Genomic DNA, 25,356 nt, shown 5'->3' with positions numbered 1-25,356 from the left:
CAACAATTTTATAGACCATTCATCTCATCATGACAATTATATTGTACATCTTCATTCAGCCAAAGATTTTATTTTATCATCATTTTGAATCTCCTCTTCTGAGCCTCAACTTCCAACATAATTTCATTATTGCCAACTGTCTTGTGATTTCATTGTTCTCGATTTTTTATAAAGTTAAAATAATAAATATTCTATCGCTTTTATTTAAACATTAGCTGGATATCATGTTTTTGTTTGATTTCTATAGAAATGTTTTGACACAATTTTGTTTATATGTCTATAAAGGTTTATGGTGTACTGTACACAAATTATTGTTCTGTGGGGCCTTCTCTAATAATAAACAAATAAAATAATAAATTATGAATTTTAACTGTATTTATTAAATCTAAATACTTTATAAGAATAGACATTTAACTTAATTTTAATTTTTGATTTATAGTTTAATTGGCATCCCAGAGAAACAGTATAATAATATAAGGATTAAATTATTATTAAGATTTTTGTGAAAGTATGTTTAAATTTCAAAATTGTAAAGGAATAATTACCATATCAAAGAAAACTAACCATTCCAAATTTGAAAAATTATATTTTGTCAATTGAAAAGTAAATTTTGATGAATTACATAGATGAGAATGGAAAGGCTTCATAATCAGGGACCATCTCAACAAATATTATATGTTTATAAATTACTTGTATATAATGAGCATAGTTCTTCTCACATGATGCATTAGTCCTGAAGTGTCATCGAATCACTAGTGACACTATCAACATGGTCGACGTTGGCACAGCAGATGCGCTTAAAAATCATCTTGATTATGATTTACTGATTAAACGTTATCAATATGGATATCATATAGCCTGTGTTATCTACCAGTTCAAGATAATAGTTAGTGTAAGTAAAACTGCTCTGTAGTTATATACCATTTATATCAGTGTTGGTAAAAAAATATGTTAAAGATTTAACAGACATTATATGACATTGTATAATGTACGTAATGTTCAATGTAATGCGATGCACAGGTTTTTCTAATGCGGCAATGCGTCATGAATGTTTAAGTTAGTATATTTTAAACGATGTATAGTAGCGAGATTAAAATTCAATTATAAATTGACAAAGATAAAGACGAGTTATGAATTCAAAAAATTCAAAATAAGATACAATATTTTATTTATATTTTATTTATCACTGCAGTAGTTAAGATAAAGTATAATTATAAATGACATTTTCATTACAGAAAATGACTTGGATTTTTATTCTGTGTATTTTCGTAAAATAGAAGATTAAATTTCAAAATTCTTAAGTTAAATGCGTCCTTTGTATCATGTATTGCAGCATTCTTCAGATATGACGTTGTCCACTGCAGGTATTGATGTCTTGTAATGATATAAAATGACATTGCAAAAAAATGGAGAAGGTTCAAGATCAGATTGAAATAACATCTTTAAAATATATACAAACATCTTTCTTTCTTTTGATTTTATTACTATAATATGTACTGTACTGTCACTATCTCTCTTTCTTTTTATTTTATTACTATGTACTGTACTGTCACTATCTCTCTTTCTTTTTATTTTATTACTATAATATGTACTGTACTGTCGCTATCTCTCTTTTCTTGCATCTAACAGTGAGCAACTCGTCAATCACATGATGAATAAATAAACTATTTTAGAATTTTTCATTTCATTTTTTCGTAAACTAAGTTTCATTTGAGGCTTGATGGAGTATATAGTTGTTGTTACAAATGTTGCACCATAAGCAGGATTGAACCCTGGACCTTGGGATTGAAAGGCAAGCACATTACCACCAAGCTATAGCTCCAATCTCCATTAATATCTACAATGCTACTAATACTTACTAGTACTAGTAGTAGTACTTTTGATGATGGAAGTCTGCGTTTAACATATATTCCTAATAAATCATGAACATGCTACATGTTGCCGCTACATGCTACAAATTAATACTGATATCTTAACCTAATACTTTCTATAATGTGTAGTATTTAATCATGTGTGCTACTCAATCAAGTTGATACACTGTAGCAACATGTGTGTCACCTGATCATGTGTGCTACAATCATGTGTGTCACCTGATCATGTGTGCCACAATCATGTGTGTCACCTGATCATGTGTGCTACAATCATGTGTGTTACAATCATGTGTGTCACCTGATCTTGTGTGCCACAATCATGTGTATCACCTGATCATGTGTGCTATAATGTGTGCTGCTACATGGTAAACTTACATGTACAGTATGCTACAGAGATGTGCTACAGCTATGCTAAAATCTGCTATATGCAATAATGGATTCATCTATCTTTACGTATATCATCCATATCTTACAATGTGAAGCTGTTAGGAGATCCAGAGAAGAAACCTGATCTGTGCTACGCTACTATCTTGTGCTGCATTGTCAAATCAACTTAAATGCAGCATGATGTAGTGGTGTAGCAACGATCAGACAAACATGCATCAGTTCTTTTCAAAATATCAAAGCAATAATCATTGAAATGTGCATAAAAATATAATGAACATTTCCATGCGATCGTATCACTATAAAAGTAAAGCATCAATCAATATTTTTTTCTGTGATAGTTACCATAATAATCAATGATCAGAATTTATACATATTATAATATAATTTTTTTTAAAACAAAATAAAACCAATGTTTTAATCTACTTTTTTACATACCATACTGTTCATTATAGAACCAATCATTTTCACACAATTGTTATACTATACAATCAACTCTCCCACTACCGGACACCCTTGGGCTGGCCTAATATGTCTGGTGGGGCTGGCCTAATATGTCTGCTTTTCGAGAAATTCTGGTATTCAGAATGTGTTTTTAATGGTAAAACAGAATTTTGTCTGGTGGGGTTGGCCTACTATGCTTTTCCAGAAATTCTGGTATTCAGAATGTGTGCTAAACAGAAGTTTAGTCTGGTTTTGGGGCGAGTTTTTCAAAGAGTGCGTTATTGTGTAAGTGTCGTCTGTAAAAACCATTCCCACATTGTCACATATGTCCAGTAATGCTATCATAAATATTCATATCTTGTTGTGCCATCTACATGTACATCTCTGGATGGATTAGGAGGGATTTAACCAAAGTGTTTCAAACCGCGATCACATGACAAATGACGTAATACAATGGCTATGTTTATTTTCATGTTAAAGTGACGTTGGACGCTCATTTACATAATAATAATAGATTAATGTGTCAGTTTTGATGTCCTGTTTAGTGTCAATTAATATTTGATATGTCCATTTTTATGCATTTATTTTTAAATGATAAAAATGGTTTTTTTTGTTATTTCTATTTTTTTTAGAATTGAATTTGATATATTAATGATAAGTTTTATAAATAATAATAAAGTATAAATTATTAGTAAAATCTTTATCATTGTTGTCTTAATCATAATCCTGTTGTCATTATCAATTTCATCATCATTATTTTTATCATGTTCTAATGTTGATTATTACATTATATTGTCAGCTTTGTGACCACAGCCATTTTCTTTTTTTCATATTGCTATTGTAGTTACCAGTTTTTACCAATATTTATTTCTTTATTTAATCATATAACTCATCTTGTAGTTAAAATACTTCCATAAATATATAAAAATATTGTTAAAAAATTATTTGAATGTTATTTTTTTCTTCTATAGGAGTTGTTGAATACTTGAACACTGAAATAACAACATCCAAACAGAAGAAATTCTCGCTGGTAACGTTTGTCGACACACCCGGCCTCGTCGATGGCGACATGAAATATCCCTTCGATGTGGACAAGTCCATTCTCTGGCTGGGTTAGTAATTCCCTTATATAATGGCTTCCATTAATATTCTTACATCTAACGGTTTAAAACCGACACAGGATCAAAGGATATTGATGCTTTGTATCGACATACGTTTCTCATTAAGTCTGACTGAGGCTTAAATTTTGGTTTGTATTGCAAGCTTTGTCTGTAGTGGAGCGGCCATTTTGTTTATAGTCTAAATTAATCAAGCAAAATGTACTATATAAAAGTAAACTGTGGTTGATATATATTCTTTATCTTTCAATTGGATGGTTAAATTAAAACGTAATAATATGCAGTTTTATCTTTGTCAATAATGAAATCTATTAGATTAGACTAGATTTTCAAAATTCCTCATATATGTCGATATTGGATTAGATATTGAATACTAATTATATATTAATTATTATGGTTATTTTATTTGTGAAATTTCTGCATGATACTATTAATATTTTTTATTATCTTTTATTGAAGCCATATAAAAGAATAATTTATTTTTTGAAAACTTATTGAAGACATATTGTGTAAATTACAGTACTTTTAAATCAGGAAAAAGTTGCCATAAAAAGATAAAAGAAGGGTACCAAATAGGTGACACAAGCATAAAAAGAAATGGAGGCTGTTCTGGTTGGGTATTTGTAGGCTTAAAAAATATACAAGTAAAGTAGTTTTTGACTGATTACTTCTCGTCCCGCTCACTCGACTCACAACTATGTCTATGTGTATGAAGTGTGATGAAAAAACGTCCCACTCTATTATGCACCCAGCAAAAATACAGATTATGCATCATTATGAAATTTTATTTATACACGATGAGTAAATAAATAAATGTGAATTGAATTGAATATAGTATGATTATTTATGTTCAATATGTCTCCTCTTGCAGGTAACTTGGCCGACCTTATATTTGTGTTCTTCGATCCAATTGGTCAAGCGTTATGTAAACGTACATTAAACATTGTTGAAAAACTCAATGAACAGCATAGTGACCGTATGCGATTCTTCTTGAGCAAAGCCGACGAAGCTGGACCAGAGAATGACCGACAGGTAATTGAGACAATCAAGTCCTAGCACAATACATTTCTATAAATTTATGTGATAATAAAATGTGATTTGCCCATATATTTTATTCTTTTATTAAATATCACTATCGCAGCCTAAGCTGAATTACTGTGTATTTACATTAAAATGTATAAAACGATAAAAATTTAAAAACATCCAGGAACAAACAGAAAAACAAAAACGAATAAAAAGTACAATGATGATGTCATATCACTACCATATTTGGGAACATCACTACCATATTTGGGAAATTTTTTTATCAAACGAGTTTAATAGTGTAAACAGAGCTTTGTCAAAATTGTCAAATAGAATGCTTTGAGGGGACTATTAAGATTGTCTGTTTTTGCATCGTCATTATTTGAGACAAGATAAAATAAGTGTCTTCACCTGCTGACTGTAATTTATGTGTAATAGATCAAATTTCACAGAGATGCTAAATATTAATAGGCCATCTTTCCACACCACTCAGTGTATAGATTCTGTACAATATATATTAAATATGTAATAATTTGCTGTTTTGCATATTGGACTTTTAATGCAAGGCAGATTGTACAATATTTAAATTAGCAGACACCGAACAAATGGCATTAATTGTTATAGAATAATAACACTTTCGTTGGTATTGGTAGTAGTACATAGATATACACAATATATCTATACGAGTTTGAACAATATTATGAAAGCCCCATTGGTCTATTATGGTTAGGACATCTGCATATCAAGCAGAAGGTTCCAGGTTCGAGTCTCGGTTGGGGCGACATTTTCTCATTCTCACAGATTCCCTCATCTTTATCGTTTCAAATTAATATATTAAATTTCAGTATATCACCGGGCGGTTTAGAATCAATGTTCTTTGCCTGATGTGTTTATATATATTAAATATATGCACAACTACTAAAAAAAAATGTTATAAATTCTATAATAATTTATGAAATTCTAATTTGATATCTCAACCTGTTCCTTCTCTCACTTTGCTCCAACGAACTCATCTTTCCACCGCTAGCCTTCATCTCATTATCAGAGTTATTCTCGACAATTTTAATTGATCATAATTAACAACGTGCATTTCGCAACATCCTGCTCCTGCTTTTTACGTACACCCACATAAACATTAAAGACAGACAAACAATAAATAAATTGATGATAAACAATTGTGTGCTGCCTACCATTATTTTATCATATGAACGACAAGACAAAACATATTAAATCAAGTTTTTTAACATGTAACAGTTTATTTATTGTAGGCTATTTATCAGAAAATAAATTGGTATTTTTCTGATATCCAATTTTCTAAATTCCATTTTATTGAATTGTACTGTCGACATGTATTGTAATATATTCATTTCGTTTCAGTTGTATTAGTCGTAAAATTGGCATATTTGATGTGGGTGTTTCACAGTTGCCTACGCATTCCTATTTTAATATGTATACATAGGAGTCTTATCTTTATTGAATAATTAAAGTAAGCAATTTCACTATATATCAGCTTATGAGAAAAACCCTCTATTCTGTTTTTGTTACACAATCAAGTACTATATCAGGGGAAAAATTTCATTTTAAAATTTTGTTTAGCAATATTGCTAATCAAACTTCTTGAGTCAAGAAACATAGTTTTCTATCATATTTTTAGCTACACAATTGTAGAAATGTGTAACTATAAGGTTGTTTTGTATAGCTTTTTGCTATGCTACACTTGCGAAATTATTCCCTGTCCTGTATATGTATTTTGTATTCATGTTTAAAAAAAATACGATTTTCAACCAATATAATGACCTCTACTTTCCTATTAGATTGTAAATATATATAGTCATAAATTGCACAATCTCTTATGAATTTTTATTGAAAACATTGTTGGTTTGGATCTATTCTACTAGATCACTTCTGAAATTACCTTGTACGATAAAACTAAAGTATAATTTTTCATCAGATCATGCATTTGCTTGTGAATTTAGTTTTAAATTTCATTTATGAAAACAACAGAAGTTCTCCATGTTTCAAATACTAAAATCCAGAGGTCATGTCATTTTTAAACTTTTCATTGCAGATGAGATTGAAAGGGATATAGATGTTTATTATTAATAAATGTTACCTAATCTGTAAATTGTTTCCTAATCTGTAAATTGTTACCTAATCTGTAAATTGTTACCTAATCTGTAAATTGTTAATACCAATTAGGTCTAATATGGCATTGCTTTTAAACGTATCTATACTATAAAGAAAAAGATTGTGTATGTTTGTTGAACACAATTGCACTGGAAAGAGCTTTTAAAAAACTACATCTAAAAAGTCCCAGGAATGGGTATCTTTCCTATTAGTCTATACAGGTATATTTATAATGTCAGTACTGTACTGTTCCTTGTTTCAAAACAACTGTATTTATTACACTACACTATCAAACTTAATAGTGATGTGTCCATATATGGATATGATGATGTCATATCACTGCCATATTTGCGCACATCACACTTTTTTTTGTCAAACTAGTTTGATAGTGTAGACAGAGCCTTAAGATTTAGCATTCATAAAAAGGATAATATATTCTATCAATTCTAGCAATTATCATTTGGCGACATTAAGTATTAGCAAATATACAATCACTGTATTTTCTTTTGGATTAGCCTAGACATTACACAAACACCATTACCAATGTGTGACCACTGTACAAATTGATTGATGTGGGGTTAGTCAAAGTCAACTATATTCCGGAAATGTCAAAATATATTTTTAGCTTAAGCTGTTTTGCTTATAACGTAAACTGTCTTCCTTAAGCTCTGCCTACACTATCAAACTAGTTTGACAAAAAAGGGTGATGTGCCCAAATATGGTAGTGATATGATGAAATACAGTATAGTAGTATTATGACATCATCATATATGGGCACATCACATTTTTTTTATCCCATAAAGTTTGATAGTGTGGACAGGACTTTATACATTACTCTGTTGAATTCACATGTGATTAATATATGAATCAAACAATGTGTGATTTAAACTTAAATTGAGGGTTTTTTTTCTTTAAATTAGGTAAAGAATGTCTTTAGTGGTAATTTTTTAGAGTTGATGTTTTTTAGTAATCTTCGTATTCATAGATACGGACATGTATTAAAACAATACCATTGTAATAATTTAAATTATTTAGTATTCATACAGCATACAGGCACAGGTAATATTCTATAATACATGTATTTATTAATCATATTATTTTGCATTCTTTCAGCGTGTCATGATGCAAATAGTTCAAGAATTATGCAAACGACCTGGGCTGAATAAAACATGCTTTGATATGCCTACAATCTATGTACCAAATCCTACTAGTACAACAAAGGTAAATACAACTAAAATATGCTACATGATACTTATTTCATAAAAGCCCGTGGGCTTCAGATTGAAGAAGAATTCAAAGTACAGTGGGGACTCTCTTAAAGCCTTGTCTATACTATCAAACTTTATGTGACAAAAAAATGTGATGTGGCCATAGATGGACATGATATCATATCACTAGCATATTTGGGCACATCACACTTTTTTTGTCAAACAGTTGAATAGTGTAGACAAGGCTTTAAGAAGTGGACACTGTGAAACTAATGAGAAATGTGTATAGAGTACTGCAACTCCAAACCCTTATTAAAGGGATGCTTTATTGAACAATAGAATAATACTATATTCAAAGGTTATAATAAATGATCATAGTTTAATTAAAACCATAGACAATAAACAATCCAACCTGCGTTAGCTGCGAATTGGTATATTAGGATATTTTTGTGGAAGATACTGTTAATTTCCTTGTGAATTTTTTCTCATTCTGTTTTCTATGTTTTATATGGATGTTATATCCAAAAATAAAGGACATAAATGAATTAATAAACAGTGGCCAAATTTAAAATTAATTTTAACTAAAAACTTTGGCCTTTTTTTAAGAGTCGTTGTGTCAATCAAATTGAAGAGGTGTGCAAGACAATCGAGAAGAACATCAACCAAACGATACAAAACACGCTGAATACACTGGAGAAAGACTGCCAACAGATCTCAGAACTTATAGATGAATCCCTGCATGATGACAGGTAATGGCAAATTAAAATTTTAAGCAATTAAATTGGGTAGGAAAAGCCCTTGAAGAAACCTATTAAGCTCTGTCTACACTATCAAACTAAAAAGAGTGTTATGTGCTCAAATATGGTAGACTGTATTAAGTCACGACTTGTACACAGCAAAGAAAGATAAGAAATATTGGACCTCTAATCTTGAAACAGTTTCTGATTTTTTCGGGATATAACTTCAATTGCACAGAGAAATGGAACTATATTTACGATTAACTCTCGTATAAGTATGTTTTACAATTCTGAATTGAATTAACATATTATAAACAAGTTCAAATACTTGACAATATTTGTTCATGCATGACAAAATACCAAGACTAAAAGAAACCCATAAATCATAAAAGTTCACATATTAATGTTTGAACTCTGCCTGTAAAAGGCTTTTAAGTCACATAATTAAGACAGCATTATGAGCCTATTTTTCAAAATGGATTTTGTCTAGGTTATATGATCAAAAGGTATTACATATATTAGACAGATTTATTTTTCTATTTTCTAGGCTGAATGTTGACCTTATTATTTTAACACACAAATAAACTAGATTGGAGCATTATGCTATGCTACTAGTTATCAAAATGATATAATAAATGTTATCAATACAATGTGTAATCTATAATTTCTGAAAATTAGACATGAACATAAAATTAATTTTAGAATTAGTTATCTTTTCACTTACAGTACCAATAAATAAAACGAATAAATAAATATTATAAAACTGACTCCAAATAATGAGAAAAGAGGAGAGGAAGTACAGTAAATATTATACATCTGAAATGTTATGGAATATTACAAAATGAACATAGATTTATCTTTATTGATTGATCTATCCACCTTAATTTTCACCCACCTAGCGCCCACCTATAGAAGCCTATAGCCTCTAGAGCTGTTATTATTAACGATATTGCTACCCACCATAATCTATTTTTAGACATCCAGGAATAAACATTTTTTTTTCCCTCTTCAGACAAGCAAACTCGTACAATCTGAGGGCTAGGGGAAAAGCATTCATCTTTAACGTGTTGGGGCTGTGTCTTCCTCTCTTACTTTTCATCAATTTTCTAGCTAGCAGTGTCTCAAAAGAAGTAATTGATTCTTTCCTGGGAGATCATGCCACAGACGTTATAAAGTTATATTTGGTAAGGAAACTTTAATTTTTAATATATTTTTTTATTTCATACGCATCCGCGAGAAACTTGCCAATTACAGGATGGATAAACTATTTAATAATTTATCGTGCCTATAAACTAAGTCTTATTTGAGGCTCAGGGAGTGGAGTTGAAAGAGTCGTGAGTTACAACCCTGGCACTAGGTCAGGATTGAACCCTGGCACTAGGTCAGGATTGAACCCTGGCACTAGGTCAGGATTGAACCCTGACACTAGGTCAGGATTGAAACCTGACATTAGGTCAGGATTAAACCCTGGCACTAGGTCAGGATTGAAACCTGACATTAGGTCAGGATTGAACCCTGGCACTAGGTCAGGATTAAACCCTGGCACTAGGTCAGGATTGGACCAAGCTACAGCACCACTAATTTACATATATGCGTTTATTGGCCATTTCTCTATGATTTCACATACTGACACATCCCTTGGATTGGACAAAGCTTAATAAAAAGGAGGGAGGGAGAAAGAGGACCAAACCATAGTAGCTTTTCATATACTAAAAATACATTTTTTATATTACTTGTACCACTGTCTAAATTCTTGAGTTAGTCCAGTAATGTAACACCATCATTTAATTATGCGTGTGGTTTTTTTTTTTTTTTTGTCACCTGTAATAATGATGTCATGTTTTTATTTCTCAGGGACCTGTGGAGCGGTCGTGGCATCTCATACCATCTGATTATCACTGGCATGCCTTAGGATTCCTCTTTTTCTTGTCATTCCTTCTAATCCTCATTGCTAACTTCTCTACAAGGTAAATATTTGTTCTACATTGATACAAAATTATTATGCAATACAGTCAACTCTCCCAATACATTGGGCTGGCCTAATATGTCTGGTTTTCCAGAAAGTCTGGTATTGGGAATGTGTTTTTAATGGTAAAAATGAATTTGGGACTGTTTGGACTTCAAGAAAAGTCTGGTATTGGGAGAGTCCACTGTATATTGTACATACAATTCAATTTATGTTATTATGATATTACAGTATTTTTTCAATACATTGCATATTTTGATGATAATAAAATAATACAAGGTGTAAGTTGTGCTAAGTAGGATTTTCAAATTTTTTAAATTTAATTTATTGTTATTATTATTTATTCAGGCAAAAGATACATTTTACAAATTATAATACAAATCAACAAATTAAACAAACGCAACGCAAAAGAAAATATAAAATCATAGTCACTAGCTGCCAGGAAAGCACAAAAGCAGCCTAAACCACTGTTACCAATTAGGTGTGTTCCTCCAAACAGTGACTAATCATTACAAATAATATATAATTTGTAACCTTTGACATTTAACCTTTGACAGATTACGTCCAACTTTGACGAGGAAGCAAAAGCGTGTCCTGAACGAAGAGAAAGAGTATGTGCAGAACCATGTGAAAACAACAAAAGTAAGAATAATCTATTATCACCTATTGACATACAAAAGAACGTCCAGTAGGCCTTCAAACAGATATTATAATTCTGTTTTGTAAGCTAAAGCTCTGTCTACACTATCAAACCAGTTTGCCCAAATATGCTAGTAATATTATGACATCATGTCCATATATGTGCACATTAAATTTACATCTTTAGATTGTAAAGCTCTGTCTACACTATCACTATCCAGCTAATTTGACAACAAAAAAGTGTGATATGACATCATCATGTCCATTTATGGGAACATTGCAATTTTTTGTCACATAAAGTTTGATAGTGCAGACAGAGCTTTAGATTGAACATTCAACAATATATCGGCAGACAATATCATGTACCTTCCCATTAATAATAACCTTTTTTCTTGTTTATTTCAGGAGAAGCTTTACAGCGAATATTTGAAACAAAGTGTTGCAGCCCAAGATTTATAATATTCAACTAAATATTTCCACAATTTAAACAATAATGCTCAATGGGTACATCTCATTGAAGAAATATCTGCATGTTCTCTACTACACCTAACATTATGTGCCTTTTCTTAGTGTGTAGCCACTGTGTAGCATAAAGATAGCTGAGTTCCGAGTTGCATTTTTAGCCAAGTGGGTTTTATAAGTGCCTACTAATAATATGCTGTACTGGCTCAGTTATAGCCCCACTCAAACAGTTATAACCCCACTAATAACTTGTCAATGTATGAATTGTTAGCATACACTTTATTGCTCATCACCCAACCAGATCATATACCCAAATCAGTACAGTAATAATGTTCTATTTTTTACCCTATAGCTAAATATTTTTCCACTCATCTTAATTGTTCCAGATTAAAACATATTTATGTTAAACTATTTTTCTGTGGATTTATTGAATAAAATTCATTTAATTGCATTGTGACTATTTTATTTATTTGTAGATTTATTTTCATTTTTTTGGTCTGCTTCTGTATACTGTACCTCTAGTTTTTTTATCTTTTTAAATCTCTTGTAATTTTTATCTTAGTAGTACTTCACTTTGTCTGTACCCAACTCAAGTGTTATACGTACGAAACGCAATATATTTTTTATGTTTATGTAATAAAATGTACTCATCATTTAGGTTTGTGCGTTTACAAAAAAAACACTTTTATTTATTTCCCTAAAGCTCTGTCTACACTATCAAACTAGTTAGACACAAATGTGTGATGTGCCCAAATATGGCAGTGATATTCTCAAATATGGTAGTGATATGACATCATTATATCCATATTTATTTATGGGCATATTGCATTTTTTTTTCACCAAAGTTTGTATAGTGTAGACAGAGCATTAGAAATACATGGTATATAACAAACATGACTAGTGTTATGTACGGTATAGGGTACTCGGCATTTATTAAAAAACCAAAACTGAGAACAGGTGTGTCTCAAGTAGTAATATAGTGGGCTAAGTACAGCCATACCCATTACAATCCTCTACTGAGAAGAACAAAATAAAAAGTCCCCTTCGTCCTATCATTCACACAGGCCATGGAACACTCCACATGATATGAAAAACACTCTTATTATAAACTCTAGAGGGCACAATACTAACTATCGATACAATTATTTAATGATCACTAACTGTATATAATTCTATAGAGGGGGCAATACCAATTATCAGAAGATCGATAGTATTGAATAAATTAAGATAACAATTATTTGTATACCTTTTTCTTTCACATTGTTCTCTGTTGCAACAAATGCAAAATAGAATCGCTATGATACTGTAGTATATTTTTAATAATTTGTGAGCAATTTTCATTCAATACTTCATTGATTAATTCATGTAATTATAATGTCTAGAAATCTGGTTTTTTTTCTATGAAAGACAAGACACAACTGATTACTAGCTGCATTATGGGAGTATGTTTTCATACGTGTTTATTCCAAAAAAAATGGGGTAATACAGTAATGTGAAGCGCTTGGAAGCATTGAGCAATAAGCGCTATATAAAAATGAATATTATTATTACTGTATTAATACAGTACTGTACATGCATGAGTTGCAGAGGCCCATGAAGAGGGGATTCCCCAGAAGAGGGGATTCCCCAAAGGAGGTGTTAAATGTACAGTACTGTACCTTTATTTATACTGTACATAACATCCTGTATGTTCATATTGTTATACATATTCATATTATACGATTACTGTATTTAGATAGGGAAATACTATAGGTTTGATAAGTAAAGAAATGAACAAGTTGACCCGGAAACCACTACCCACAAATGCTTGGTAAAAATGAGAATTCAAAATATAGGATTTGTAGGATTTGCAATGTCAATGTTGATTGCTGTAATTATTTGTTTATTATTTATAATTTATTTTATTAGTACCAGTTAATATATTATTACACAATGCAAATGATGTTGAAAATATTTCCACTAAATGGCAAATAGGGAGCTTCAGACAAGTTAAAAATAATAATATTCAGGATTTATATAGCCCCTAATGTTGTGAAACCTCTAAGCACTGAACATTATTACACCTCATGGGTGGAGAGAGGCAAATGTAATTTTTTTTTTTTACCATATTTGATGAGGGTGATCCATACAGCAATTGCTGATCATTAGGGACCCTCAGAGGTTCACAAGACAAACATATACACAAGATGCTCTACATAAACACAGTCTTATTACAAGTTTTTGGTAGTGGCGTTGTAATTTTGTCCCTAGAAAAAATCCTGACATATGTGACAGGACTTGAACCCATGGCCCTTGGAGTGGTAGCTAAGCATTACTACCACCAAGCCACAACTCCACCCCAATTAAAGTATCTTTCCTAAGGATACAAGCAATGCGGTGAGAGTAGGACTCAAACCTCGATCTCACGATCAGTAGTCGAACACACTGCGCCACACGCCCTTACGATAAATATAATATATCAACGTATAAAGGTACTTTACTGCTAAGTGCAGCTTTGACTGGTCAAAGGTTAAATACATGGTAGCACCAACATTAAATCCAGCCTTATTTTCACCTACTGTTTCACACATTTCAATAGTGTTGACCATACTATTGTGTTAAAGATGTATTGTCTCTCAAAAAAAATGAAATGAATGATTTAATAATAAAATCAGACTTTGAATAAGTTAATCATTTCATTAGAAAAAAAATAATCAAAAAAATTATTTTTTCAGTTATAAAATGACAAAATAAACGGTTAACTTTAACTAAAAAACCAATTGTCTGGCAACCAATTTGATTGTTTTTTTGCTTTAAATTACAGTTTTTTCAGTTAAATAATTATTTTTCCCATCCAATTTTTTTTGGTCAAAGTGAATAACTATTATGTGACATTAAGGTGGCATATTCAACAACAAAATATAAAAAATTTTCAGGGGACAATACATCAAAGTGCACACTTCAAAACCTTCTAAAACGAAGTCAAAATTGTAATAGATCGAAAAAAAACACTGTACGTGTCTTCTATTTTAGTGACTGCTGCGGAGGCAGTACCAGTCAGCTTTTATTTAATCAAGACCATTCCTAATTAGCATACATATTTGATGTTGTTGAGAGACCTTTAACCATCTTAATATTTGTTGTAGCCAACCACTCGCATCTACTCACCAAGATATGTAAACAAAAATAGATGCAGGAAATCCATGTCAACTCAAAATCTGATTACATTACATACAAATTTCATATGGCACAGTGTGTTGGACGTTGGATTACCGATCGTGAGTTTGAATCCAAATCTTGCCACATTGCTTGTATAGGCAAGACACTTACATTTGTCTTTCTCCACCCAGGTGTATAAATGGGTACCCGGTTAGATCAAGACACAACATTGCGTTGATTACTAGCTGCATTATAGGAGTATGTTTCCATACGTGTTTGATCCAAAAAAAAATGATTGGGGTAAAAATGTGAAGCACAATTAGAAGCATTGTGCAATAAGCGCTATATAAAGCTATGTCTACACTATTAAACTAGATTGACAAAAAAAGGTGTGACGTGCCCAAATATGGTAGTGATATTCCAAAATATGGTAGTGATATGACATCATAAGTTATCTTGTATCATGTCCATATATAGGCACATTTTTTTGTCACATAAAGTTTAATAGTGTAGACAGAGCTTTAAAACAAATATTATTACTATTATTACCTATAAATCTTTGCATCAAAACCCCTGAGTGGGAGGCATAGCAGATTAGTAGAGTACACTATTGCATTCCAAACTATTTATAAAACATGATTATTTTCTTCGAAATGAGGAACTGTAATTTAAAGCACAACGCAAGGATGTAAACCCAATGCAAGTGAGTTAACCAATGACAAGTGACGGTTTGAATAATTCATCGCTTGTGATTGGTCGAAACGTTGCATGCTACTGCAATGATGTAGCCACAAGAAATAAGTGATCCGGTTTTCACAAGAAAAGAGAACAATCTCTGTTCAAGCCACTGGGTTGTCAAAGAAAAAGTGGTCAGGTTGAAACATTTGTCGTATCCAATCGGGATTTTACCTTTAACAGAGTATTTTTAGATTGTTCTTAACGAAAAAGCTTGTTGTTAATGTTCCTATTCTAATAATTTTTATGTTGAGCACGATCTGTTTACAATTTACAATTAGAAAAAAAAGTACGCAACGAATCTTCATCGAACTGGTGGCTACGGTCCTGCACTGGGATCCAATCATAATAAAAGAACCTCCATCTTTAGAAAATTTAATTCATCAACAACGACGAGCATAGAAAAACAAATAATCTTTGGTTGCCAACAGCTTCTGTATTAACCGGGGTTTTATTAATGACCTGCTACAGTAGATATGTCAAATCTGTACAAATATTGATTTCACAATACAAGAGCAATATAATATTATGTTTACATATCATTTATCAACCATATCAATTATGAACTAGAAATTATGATAATTGATATAGTAGAATATTTTAAAACCAAGATTGAGATAAAAATTAAACACTAATCAAGTTAGTGCCGGCGTTTACACATATCAAAATTGAAAATGAGTGCGGTCACATGATTTTCCTCATTTCAATTCACTTGCTCAAGTGGAATCGTAGATTTAATGACGTAATTTTCTACATAAACAATCTCAGTTTTTATAAACGACTCTAATTAACAGTGTTTTTCTCCTTTATATAGTACACACAAACAGACTAACTATTTAAATTTGCATACAGACATTACAAATTGGCTTTAAAATTAAAATTATGCAAATTTTTCTGAATAACCTGGCAACAATTTTACAAACACTATTTTACTGAAATCAATATCAAACCCAATGCAAAAAGTTTAATATATCCAGAGGGCGCTATTTGGTTCATGATAAAAGAAACATCTAAGGATGGGTGCGAAAAAAAATGTCTTGTACTTGGATCAGTATTATTGCTACGTTTAATCGCTAAACAAATTAATATTCAGTATAATTTATCCTCAATTTTAATTTAAGCTTACTCCAGAAAATTGTCAATGATGTGTTTAGCGCCCTCTGAATATACAATACAAAATTAGGCAAGATATATTAATTAAACTTTGAAAAACTATGAATGTAAAAGACTAAATCTACTAGCTTTTTATTGCAGCTTCTAAGGGTCTTGCAAATACCTACTTGAAACTGGAAATTTGTATATAAAGATATCACAGAAATCATAATAGCCTCCACTTACATAAATCTGCCTGGCATTGTCGGCCGACGTTCTTTTCCAGCTCGTAAAAACAATCGTACCATATGATAGAATAAAAACGATAATATAGGCTTCTTAAATACTTGATGTTATACAGTGGAATCAATGTATTTAAATTTTTAACATCTACGGAATTTGAATAAAACAATTGTTTGAAAAAGACAGTGTTTTTCAATATAAGAAAGTATTATTTAAAAGGAACAGTGAGTTGAATAGTATAATAACAACAACTATATGAAATTGCACACAAAATTGGTGTCATGTCTTACATAGGAAAACCTTATGTTGTATAATATTTTGCAATCTCTATTATTTAAAGTTGATGTAGATGCAAGGAAGTTTTAAAGGGAGAAAATCACAAAATTGATCCGATTTTTGTTTTTAACTTTGCCTTCCTTGATTTCAGATGTAATAATCAATCAAGACTTGTCTTCTCTTTTGTCTTGATTTTTAACTAAATCTTGAGCTTTCTTCATATATTTGTCACGGTTGTTCTTGTATTCTTCAGCTACATCTGCACGTAGTGGGTGTTCTGGTTCCGGGTTTAGTACTAAAGAGATAAGGCTTTCTAGAACTGCAGAGAAGAGAAAATGAAAATTAGAAATCTACCCTACCAACTTGTCGGTTGGGTACAGTAGTTATTATAATCATTATTATTTATTATACTGGGTAGCCTCTACAGTCAAAGACTGTCCTCCCAGAGGGCCCAGTTATGATCAGTGGCTGTGACTGACAGTGGCTGTGACTGACAGTGGCTGTTTGTGTGTACTAGTACACCGGGATAACACCTACTCGTCTCGAAAGATGTACTAGGTTGTTTAAAGTGCACATGAGCTAGATGTGTATACTGGAGCTACGGTTTATAGTCCTTATCCGAAAATACTCATTCTACCACCAGAACCATGGAGTGAGTGAGTCTCGAACCCTTGCCGATGTTATGGTTACGTAATTACGGTTCCACTGTCTTAACCATGATTTTATCAATACCGACCCCACACAACAACACCACCAATATCCTCATGTAGGAAAAAAACACATGCATGCCTTCCTCCTGTAAGCTGTGTTTTTTTGGCAGTGTTCACCAAATAGCTTAACCCTTTAGCCCGAAACCGCCCTGCGTATTAGTACCTAAACCGCCCGCAACCGTCCTGGCTTTTAAACAGCTCTTGTTCTGTGAAGCCTAGCACCAAACGAAAAACAGTGACATAAAGCTTGGAAAATCCCCTTTTAGAATGACATCATCTTTTGTGCCTTCTATTTGACTAAGCAACGTAATTTCCGTTCAAAGGTTGGATCTATTGTTTTCGTTTGGAAAAAATAACTCGCCGGAACAGCATGAACGTGCAGCAAGATTTCGATTTCTTAGAGAAAGAAGGTGGATTTTTTAGTCAAAATATCGATTTAGATTTATCTGCCAATAGTGATATCGATGTTTCACAAATAAGTAGTATATTTTGCTATTGAAATTAGTAAATTTTAGGTCATAATTTATTATTTCAAGCCTACTGTAGGTCTTCCTCTAGGCCAGCCTTCAATTGGGCGAAAACATGCAGCCTGCCAACCAGGCTACGAATGAGATAGGCTAGTTTGTCTAGCCTAGGCCTAATACCGTCAAATGGTCATGATTATAATGTCAAATGTTGACAAAATTTACGTTACCGGAAAGGTAATTTAGTATTCCTTCAAATAAATACACCTTGTAATGCAAACTTATGAACCAGAAAAAAAATATTGTATTTTGTTTATAATAGTCTCTGATTTCCTATATATTTAAATAACTGTACAGGAAGTAATACACTTGAACATTACATTATTTCTTCAGGTGCTAAAGGGTTAAGCACTGTGAATGTACAGTTCTCTGTCAGCATCCTTTGTACGATGATAGTAGGATCAACGTTCCATTACTATATTAGAACATTAGAAGCTAGCTAGTTCATCAGTGCCTCTTTCATCATTGAAAAATTTAATTTGTATTCACGCGTATGTAGTTTTGTCAATGTCTGGGAAAATTAAAGAGAGGTCTTTTTTTCTATCCTTAAATTGTAGGAACGCCAGTACGATCATTTTAAATGAAAATCTGTACAATGGGCACTACGTTTTACTACGAAAACTATGGATAGAGGGGGCCTGGAACACTTGCCTTTTCCTTACGTGATGGACTAGGCATGATGATGTCATATCACTACCATATTTTGGCACATCACACTTTTTTTTTTGTCAAACTAGTTTGATAGTGTAGACAAAGCTTTAGGGTTAGGAAGATGGCTAAGTAGTGAACAAAGGTTACTTACTTTGCATTGTCCGTGTAGCTGGTTTCCAATTTTCAGGACTAATAATTGGTAGACAGAGTTGACCCTTTTCATCGATATTAGGATGATAGATTGGAGTCTCAAACTTCATCTTTGGAGGCTTAAATGGATACTCCGCCGGGAATGAAATTGTTACTACAAATGTTCCTTTGTCTTTGTAAGGTACACCTTCCTGAAAGAAATTAATGACAAATCATGATTGCTTTTAGGCATAGTTCAAATGCATGCAGGCTAGGGTTATCTTATTTTTTAAACTGAAAAGTAAGGGATATGCTGGCAAGGGTTTAAAGACCCCTTCCCTGCAATTTTGGACGTTTTTTGGAAAATAATACATATATATCACTTTAAAAACATTAAACCATGTCATTCCTTGTCTTATATGTACGTTTTATGGTAAATTATGATAAAAAGTGAGAAACAATGCACTACCTAAGTAGCTCGCGGCGATCGACCTCTCGTGGACGGTCTTAGGCCTAGCCTAGCTAGGCTTAGTTTTGTAGGCCTAGCTGGTAAACATCGGTAACGTACGAACATCGTACGCGAGCTATATACCTAGCCTGACGTTGTATAGTTGCTGTATTAATTGTCTTTCTATTTTTGCCAGACTCCGTTGATACAAATTGGGGAAAACCCGGTATTTTCGCTGAAAAGTCTTCCATTTGTTTTGGCCTCATGATCGATCGAAAAGTGGGCGAATTACAGGTGAAAAACAAAAATATCAATCCGCGCGCAATGCATTTTGGGATTTATAGCGGGCCGCTATAATTATTAGAATCGGCTTATTTTTCACATTTTTAACCGTTTAAAGACGAAAAAAGTTATCGCAATAGGACCATATAGTATTATTTTTACATTAAATATAGTTTGTGATCTTAAATTAGATCTAAAAAACGTAGGGAATGGGGCTTTAAATGTATACATGACAATTATGGGTTACTGAAAAGCTTAGCGCTTAGGCATGGTGGCAAGGAGTTTAAGATTTAAGGCAAGTACAGATCGTTTCAAGTAATGGTATACTAGTATTACTCACAGGATCAATTTTTGCTTTCCACAATAAAATATTTGAATGATCTGCTTCAACTTCTGTCAGCCCAACTAGGCCTAGACCACAACCTTCTTTTTTTTTCTTTATTGCGTCCATGAGTTCTTTTAATTCCTGTGAAATAAAAAATGTATCAGGGAAGCTGTTGTTGATATACTACTACTACTAGGCCTATGCTCCTTTATTATCAGTATCTAGGTATTTGGCTCATTTAACATCACATGATCTACAGATTTATTGACATCTTGTTGCAAGTCACTAACACTTAACAGTAACATATTTCACAAATTTTATTTGAAAGCGCGACTCTTAAAATTGCGTGAATTTCTTTCTTTTGACAAATGAAATTTCATAAAAATTGGTATTGCTTGGAAATTTGAAGCCTCATCTAAATTAGGCCTAATCCAAAAAAATAAACAAAATGGGAATATTTTCACCGTAGTGCCTACCTAAACATTTCCTAGTTAGGCCTGCATGTGTGTATGTGGCCTACCCTACTACTACTACTACTACTAGCCCTTACTAATCTAGCCTTGCCTGACGGCTAGCAGAAGGGTAGGCCTAGCTAGCTAGGCTAGTAGTAGTAGAGTAAGAAGCCTAGGCGAGCGGGGAAATCCAAAATGGTAAAAGAATTTCAGAAACTGACAGACGTTAATAATCAGTACAATACTATAAATCAATACTAATAAAAGGCAAATAACTTAGTGTATAATATCAGAAAATATTGACTTCTATTTTTGTTTACATAATGTCGGAAATGAATTTCAAACCTTGGCTAATCTTCGTGAAGCCGCCATCTTATTCTACAAGAACAATCGCCCTGCCTCGCCTGGCCTTTTTTGTTAGATCGGGTCGTCGTCGGTGGTGGTGCGTGTGGTGGTGGTCGATATCGCGAGATCTCGCCGTCGTGTCGTGCGCCCCCAAGAAAAAAGATGACTTGCGGGAATATTACAGAAGCTATTAGTACAGTAATTGCGAAAGTTGGAATTTCCTAAAATATATTTTTCTTAAACATTTCGATATACAGTATTATAATTAAATTATATTTATGGATCCTATATTTATTTTTATTTTAACAAAATAAATTGTGTTAATTAAATTTCATTTAATAAACAATAATTGGGTTTTTTTCATATAATTAATATTTATTATAATAAATATTGATTGATTGATTGTTTATTATTTGATCTTTTATTAATACCCCAACATTTTTATAAATATACCATAGGCCTACGCATAATTCGTATTTTAGAGTCATGTATTATTTCCTCTATGTCGATGAGAATAACGTTTCCCTACTCGACGTGCGAGGCGCCCTTGATCGAATAACGTATATTCAACAGTATGACCCGGAAGTGCAAAACAACAACAAGTGGCCGGGAATCACAAATTGATATCATCAATGACAAATGTCCAAAAATGATTACAAAAGATGTTGAATTTATAGAGGTTTCTAAGGGAAAGTTATAATAAATACAGTATGTAAGTAATTTTAACCTAATATGAGAGTATTAAGAATGAAATTTCAGCCAGATTAAATTGTCGGTTTGCGGCGGCCACACACTCTAGTAGTAGCTAGTTAGGCCTAGCTAGGCCTAGTTCTAGTACTAGCTAGGCTCTAACTAATATAGAATAACTAGTCCAACAACAGCAGGAGGAGGACTCAATTAGAGAGAGGCTGTCATGTGTTTGTACGTGGTGGTGGTCGTCTTCATTGCATGCCGTTCGTTCTCCTCTATGTAGGGATATCGTTGGCCTGTAAGACTAAGATTAGTATATGTTAAACTTATTTTAGAGTAGGACTGTGACGAAAAATGACCCAGTAAGTAATACCAGTCTAAAGACAAACACTGGCTGCTGTATATAATATATATTAATATTATATTCATTTCTTTTTATCTAAATATAGTTTTTTTTGCAGATAGAAGTACCACCAGTAGGCATATACTGTATGAATCAGGTGATCTCCACTGCCATATAGAAATGGAAACATCAGATTTAAATTTTGGAAATCAGGCCCTATTGATAAAAGTTTACGCTGACCCAGTTAAAAATAGTCTCAACATTCAATCATGTGAGACTTCTGTTATTGCACTTGATCGGCGACTTGTTTTAAAAGTTAACTTAACTTCAAGAAAGAAACCAAAAAGTGAAAGTACACCAGAAAAGATAAAACTAAAACCATATGAAAGCACATATTATCATTCTATAATACCAGCTCTTAAAATAAATTTGTTTGAAATTGATGATAAATCAACAAATATTCAATATTGCTCACAGTTGTATCTTAATATTGGATCGGTTGCATTGTCTAATCCTAAAATTTATTCATCATCGGAGCAACAATCCCACGAATTACAGCGAAATGGAAAGCCAACTTTTGTTTCGTCATATCATACTTATATTTTAAATTCTGAAAGAATTAATAACGCGAGAACACACATGATCGAAGATGATGCTCAACAAAAATTGTCTATATTTAGAGAAGATAATGTGTCCACATATCAGAAAGATGAACATCAACATTATGAGAAACTTACAAGAAGAACATACACATCTATTTATAGGAAGAAGTTTGTTTCCCAGTTGACATTTGATGTTAATACGGCGTCTCAACCGATAACATCTTCAGAAATGAATGATCTGGTTCGATCAAAAATGTGCACAACTAGACAATCAAACCCAGTAAGGAGATATCCGCGAAAGCCAATATCGGCAGATTTTGGTTATCTGCAAAACCTAATCCTACAATCCCACTTAATCCTGTGTAATCCCCTTGATGAGGATTCCGACTCTGAGAGTGATCTTATCAAACAAGTTGATTATATGAGTGATTTTTGTTATTTTGACATTCTGGATCTCGACATCGTGTATCAAATTTTTCACCTTCTGCCAACTCGTGATCTAGCAGTACTCAAATGCGTCTGTCAGGATTTCAAATGGTTAATTGAATTCTACGACATCGGCGGTGTCGACTCAAAATGGTCCGAAAGCAACAGCTACAGAGATGACCCGTGCATGCATTGTGGGAAGATAAAAGATCCGAGTGGTGATGTTTCGCTGTGCCGGTGGCATCCCAAAGGTTACTATAAAGATGGCCATTACGGCAGACATTACTGGATTTGTTGTAGACAAAGTCAGGAAGACGCTGCGGGATGTTTGGTTGGTGTCCATGACAATAACTGGACAACATCGAGGGAACGTTTATGTCATATTCCAAAACCAAAAAGAAAACAATCTTCGTACAACGATGAGTTCTTATCTTTCATACAATAGATCTTTCAAAGTCACACCATTCAATTTTGTTGCAATATTGCGAGATTTACCTTTTTTATATTTTTGTCAACGTGTGTGGGAGGATAGCTATCTTTATTTGCAATAAAGGATCTCTTTATCTTTCTCAGGTTATAGAATAACTATCTCTTTTTAAATACAATACTCACTCTCATCATTGGGATAACTGTCAGTAATCAATATAAATGTAGTGTTGAGCTGCCCCAACGAGAATTCAATACTGCATCTAGTGAAGTAGAAATATCCCATTTAAATACACCTAGCCTAGTGTTTAAAGATGTATTTTCCCCCTGAAAAATAATTTTTACAATTTTTTGTTGTTGCATACTGTATGCCATTTTTAATAGTTATCCACTTTGACCAAAAATTGGATCTAAACAAAATTATTTAGCTGAAAAACTGTAATTTAAAGCATAAAATGGTAAAAATTGGCTGCCAGCCAATGGATTTTCAGTTGAATTTGACCATTTATTATGTTATTTTATAAGTGAAAACATTATTTATTTTGTGGGTATTTTTTCTACGAAAGTGATTAACTATATTAAAACTACAAAATAACCTATTCAAAGTCTGATTTAACTAATCTTCATTTTTCATGTTTTTGGGAGACAATACATCTTTAATTAAAATGATACAGTATATATATTTATTTGTTTATGTAGTCTTTATGTTCATAAAGCGGGTATTCGTAAACCCATATAATGTTTACAGATATGCAATCATATTTTATAAAATGATATATTCAAAAATAATTATAATTATGAAAAAAATGTATTATAATCAGGTTGTTATATAATAAATATTATATAGATAAGAAATCTGTGGTGGTGTTTTTTTTTGCTCACTGTGTATTTTTTTTTTTAAATAATGGTTGATACACGCTTGATAGTATTCGTCATATCAGCATTTGTACGCGGACGCCAAACATTGCTTCGTTTGTGTCAATGACGTCTTAACAATGCAATAATTTACCGGTTTTTAATGTATTTATTAATTTAAATAAACTAAAATTGAAAAAATTCATCTCCTTCCCAAAATATTTTTGAAATCAAATTTTCGTTTTTCATGAAGGTGAAAATAAAGGTTGAAACTTACCAACGTTAAATAAACTAGCTTTGGTGGAAAGCGGATACAAAATTGAACAAAAAAAAGTACAGATTGGACGAAAACTAAAGGAGACTAAAAAATATTATAAATGTGCTAACAAAACAAAGGACTATTTAAAACTACAGGATAAAAAAGAATTTACCTTGTGACGTTGTTAAACGTATATACTGTATTGCAATTATTAGTTGCAAGAAATAAATTGACAAACCACTGAGATCAATGAGAGAGAGAGTAACTTTTTATTCAAAAGCATTCTGGGAACTCCCCACTGTGACGTCATACACACATATTAGATATAGAGATAGATATGTGACACAATGGAGCTATAAATTAGAGCTCCATGGTGACACCTTCTAAAGTGCAGATGAAAAAAAACTAATTTTAGAGGAAATAAAT

The 25,356-nt window shown here is 32.2% G+C and overlaps 3 protein-coding genes across 5 annotated transcripts in view; 2 read left to right on the top strand and 1 right to left on the bottom strand.

Moving 5' to 3' along the window:
* The window catches only part of LOC140045338 (uncharacterized), a 44,615-nt gene extending 32,185 nt beyond the window's left edge, over nucleotides 1-12,430 (top strand). The window contains exons 5-12 of the mRNA XM_072090193.1: nucleotides 3,671-3,811; nucleotides 4,689-4,849; nucleotides 8,081-8,188; nucleotides 8,782-8,924; nucleotides 9,925-10,096; nucleotides 10,767-10,879; nucleotides 11,436-11,520; nucleotides 11,923-12,430. Coding sequence (XP_071946294.1) covers nucleotides 3,671-3,811; nucleotides 4,689-4,849; nucleotides 8,081-8,188; nucleotides 8,782-8,924; nucleotides 9,925-10,096; nucleotides 10,767-10,879; nucleotides 11,436-11,520; nucleotides 11,923-11,976 — 977 coding nt within the window. The 3' untranslated portion in view covers nucleotides 11,977-12,430. The remainder of the gene's footprint in view (nucleotides 1-3,670; nucleotides 3,812-4,688; nucleotides 4,850-8,080; nucleotides 8,189-8,781; nucleotides 8,925-9,924; nucleotides 10,097-10,766; nucleotides 10,880-11,435; nucleotides 11,521-11,922) is intronic.
* A 3,718-nt stretch (nucleotides 12,431-16,148) lies between these two features.
* On the bottom strand, nucleotides 16,149-21,481 carry LOC140045336 (ubiquitin-conjugating enzyme E2 L3-like). The gene is made up of 4 exons (XM_072090191.1): nucleotides 21,330-21,481; nucleotides 20,548-20,673; nucleotides 19,500-19,689; nucleotides 16,149-17,782 (listed from the first exon to the last, which is right to left on the bottom strand). Exons 1-4 carry the CDS (start codon nucleotides 21,354-21,356, stop codon nucleotides 17,628-17,630), a joined length of 498 nt encoding a protein of 165 aa, XP_071946292.1. The 5' UTR covers nucleotides 21,357-21,481; the 3' UTR covers nucleotides 16,149-17,627.
* A 450-nt stretch (nucleotides 21,482-21,931) lies between these two features.
* On the top strand, nucleotides 21,932-24,531 carry LOC140043906 (uncharacterized). Of its 3 annotated transcripts, none has more exons than XM_072088390.1 (2): nucleotides 21,932-22,037; nucleotides 22,481-24,531. In XM_072088390.1, exon 2 carries the CDS (start codon nucleotides 22,543-22,545, stop codon nucleotides 23,833-23,835), a length of 1,293 nt encoding a protein of 430 aa, XP_071944491.1. In that variant the 5' UTR covers nucleotides 21,932-22,037; nucleotides 22,481-22,542; the 3' UTR covers nucleotides 23,836-24,531. The 3 variants fall into 3 exon arrangements, with proteins under 3 accessions (XP_071944491.1, XP_071944490.1, XP_071944492.1); XM_072088389.1 differs by having other exon boundaries at nucleotides 21,932-22,041; XM_072088391.1 differs by having other exon boundaries at nucleotides 21,932-22,041; nucleotides 22,469-24,531.
* The last annotated feature ends 825 nt before the right edge of the window (nucleotides 24,532-25,356 follow it).

The sequence above is a fragment of the Antedon mediterranea genome, chromosome 3 (genome assembly GCF_964355755.1).
Source record: "Antedon mediterranea chromosome 3, ecAntMedi1.1, whole genome shotgun sequence".
NCBI classification, from domain to species: domain Eukaryota; kingdom Metazoa; phylum Echinodermata; class Crinoidea; order Comatulida; family Antedonidae; genus Antedon; species Antedon mediterranea.
Note: the sequence above shows the minus strand (reverse complement) of the source record. Positions and strands in the feature narration are given on the sequence as shown.

Coding starts and splice junctions, on each gene's coding strand:
- LOC140043906 (XM_072088390.1), top strand. CDS start 22,543: ATGGAAACATCAGATTTAAATTTTGGAAATCAGGCCCTATTGATAAAA.
- LOC140045336 (XM_072090191.1), bottom strand. CDS start 21,356: ATGGCGGCTTCACGAAGATTAGCCAAG. Junction 20,674..21,329: donor CTTCACGAAGATTAGCCAAG/GTTTGAAATTCA, acceptor TTTATTTCACAG/GAATTAAAAGAACTCATGGA. Junction 19,690..20,547: donor GGAAAGCAAAAATTGATCCT/GTGAGTAATACT, acceptor AATTTCTTTCAG/GAAGGTGTACCTTACAAAGA.